Below are 2,002 nucleotides of genomic sequence, written 5' to 3'. Positions count from 1 at the left end.
TAAAACTATGATCGATCTTCAGATGCTACTGTATAAAAGAAACGGGATGATTTCTGGTCACAGTTAGTTCTTTCACCTATTAGGTGAGTGCACCCCAAATGATCATCACTTATACCACGACTGCTTGGGATTTGTTGATATACACCCACAACCCTTGGGCTATGCCCCTAACACAAATCACACAGCTGTCCCAATCTTCATGCGATTGAAACTATACGTACATATGGTAATACCTGGCCTCAAATAAAGGCCAGAGGGAAACTACACCTATGAGAATGACAATGAATGAACCAACTGACCATTAACTGATAAGTGAATGAGCATAATGCATTCCACGGACTCACTGACGGACAGGGCTTGAAACAAGAAATGTTGGAGACTGTTTTCAGCCAGTCATATATGCACTAATATTTTCAAAAGGTGATGCTAGAAATCTTAGTTAGGTACATAGTTGCCATTGATTTGAACTATAGCCATGACAAATGCACTTGTAGCTAAAAGGAGCTATTCCTAAAGCTAAAAATCTACTATTATACCAAGTGCTGCAGTAATAAGAAACCAGATATACAAATGAATACTACAGTATTACTGTATTTTCTAATCAATTATTCCATGCATGCATGACTTTGTGAAGATTAAGTAGCAACAATTGTGAAACAATAATATGCATTGCAAGAACTATGCAGATACTGTATGGATTATGTGTAAAGCTCAAACTGTGTGCCCTGCCATCCAGTTTGTAAGCAAAATACATCACACCAAGTGAATGAGTGAGTAGGGTGACAACAGCTGATGCATGAGGATTGGGGTCACCAGTGTACCCCTCAGCTGAGCATCTTATCGTAGTTTTATTTGAAAATTATATTGGGCTTACTCCATTACTAGGAATCCTACCCCAACACAAAAGAAAAAGCAGCTACTACATACATAAACAACCCATAGCAGAAAATCTCAAAATGTAATGAATAATTATTCTATGGCAGAACAATTGTTGTGCATATCAGACAAGCAATGGACTGGACCTAATGGGGATAATGTGCACTTTGTGGATGGTAAATATATACAATGCATAAATTGCTTTGATTACTCTAATTACTTACTTCAAATACACACACACACACTACAGAAAAAAAAACAAAAAAACCAGAAAACGAAGTCACCAGCAGCCAAGCAAAACACAGCAGCCAAGCAAAACACAGCTGCCAAGCAAAACACGGCTACTGCTCCCCAGCGAATTAGCACTGAGATTCCTCAGTTACTTGAGTTTGGTGCAGGCAAATCCTCTTGGGGCAGCACTCGTAAGCCACACAAGGATTGCCCAAGTCTCACAGAGAGAAGTAACGGAACCCGAAGTTCCACAACGACCCCTACACCCTAAGCGAGACAAGGACAGTTGGGTGTTAACTTGTTTTCTGGTACCCATTAATGTTACAGCTGCTTCCCCAGTTGACACAAGGTCACCAGGTCTTCATTTTACAGCCGAGTACTCTGGAGCAATATGGGTAAAGATTTTTGTTTAAGGAAGCAACAACAACAACACCAACTTAGCATAACCGGGCATGACCCTTCTGATTAACAGGATGTGCTCTAGCCACTTGGCTATTCTGCCTCTCTCTCTAACGCACATACATACACACACACATGCACGCAGTGAACCGGCACTGGAACACCTGTGCATAGGGACCCGCCGATTATACTCATTATTTTACCTATTATGCTATGCTGCACTGCATGCTAAAAAATTCACCTATTATGCTTAAATTAATGCTCAATATTTACCTATTATGCTCGATTATGCTTAATGTTCATGCTTTAGTTCATATGCTTTGCTACTATAGTTTAACACTTTAGACTATAGAAAGAAAAAATTGAGTGACTGCATGGAACACAAATAATAAATTCTTGCTGCATGCCTGCATGTAAGAGAAAAGATCGATATACTCTAATAGAACAGTCAGTTTGATGATTGTTCTATTAGAGTTACTGATTGCTCTATTAGAGT

General features: G+C 39.4%; 1 protein-coding gene across 1 annotated transcript in view; it reads right to left on the bottom strand.

Moving 5' to 3' along the window:
- Positions 1–1,000: 1,000 nt before the first annotated feature.
- Positions 1,001–2,002, bottom strand: part of LOC136251705 (uncharacterized) — an 8,861-nt gene continuing 7,859 nt past the window's right edge. Inside the window, exon 8 of the mRNA XM_066044141.1 lies at positions 1,001–1,022. Coding sequence (XP_065900213.1) covers positions 1,001–1,022 — 22 coding nt within the window. The remainder of the gene's footprint in view (positions 1,023–2,002) is intronic.

Source organism: Dysidea avara, chromosome 3, assembly GCF_963678975.1.
Source record: "Dysidea avara chromosome 3, odDysAvar1.4, whole genome shotgun sequence".
Taxonomy (NCBI): domain Eukaryota; kingdom Metazoa; phylum Porifera; class Demospongiae; order Dictyoceratida; family Dysideidae; genus Dysidea; species Dysidea avara.
Note: the sequence above shows the minus strand (reverse complement) of the source record. Positions and strands in the feature narration are given on the sequence as shown.